Here is a 640-nt window from a genome sequence, read left to right as displayed (position 1 = left end):
GGTACGTTTTCCCCCACCGCGCTCCTTGCCAGACGTCGTCGGGAGAGAAGCCTCGGCCGCGGACCATCCCCATCACGTGGTGTCTCCTCGTCATCGCCGTCTACGTGTTCTGCGGCGGCCTCGTGTTCTCGCAGTGGGAGCGGTGGTCGCTGCTCGATGCCTGCTATTTCTCTTATATTTCCCTCAGCACCATTGGGTTCGGTGATCTGGTGGGTGTGGGGATTGGGGTGTTGAGGAATCGTTGAAGAATCAAAGCTGATTCGGAGATGGGATTGTGATTTGTGAAGGAGATAATAAGATTAGATTGTTTTGTGAGGAGTGGTCATAGGATTGAGCATTAAAAGTCCTTTTTTTTTTTACTTGTGTAAGAGCTATGATGAGCATGAATTATTTTTAAGAGGTGGCATGTTAATAAGCAACTAACAGTCATTTTTTTATTGACTTGTGAAAGAGGTAATGAGCATAAATTGTTTTTATTGTATAAGTTTGTTTCTTTTCAATGCGCCCTTGGTTTAGGTTTTAATATAAACATTATTTTGTACTGTTTGCCAAATTTCAGTCCAAAAAATCAAAATGTAAGAAGTATATCTATAAAGTACAAATTTACTACTAATGAGGCATTCCCATCCACACACAATTT

The 640-nt window shown here is 41.9% G+C and overlaps 1 protein-coding gene across 1 annotated transcript in view; it reads left to right on the top strand.

Moving 5' to 3' along the window:
* LOC119594766 (potassium channel subfamily K member 18-like) overlaps positions 1–640 on the top strand; it is a 57,479-nt gene that overhangs the window by 56,477 nt on the left and 362 nt on the right. Inside the window, exon 5 of the mRNA XM_037943857.1 lies at positions 33–209. Within this exon, the coding sequence (XP_037799785.1) occupies positions 33–209 (177 nt within the window). The remainder of the gene's footprint in view (positions 1–32; positions 210–640) is intronic.

The sequence above is a fragment of the Penaeus monodon genome, chromosome 34 (genome assembly GCF_015228065.2).
Source record: "Penaeus monodon isolate SGIC_2016 chromosome 34, NSTDA_Pmon_1, whole genome shotgun sequence".
Lineage (NCBI taxonomy): Eukaryota > Metazoa > Arthropoda > Malacostraca > Decapoda > Penaeidae > Penaeus > Penaeus monodon.
This window is presented reverse-complemented; position numbering and strand designations above follow the sequence as displayed.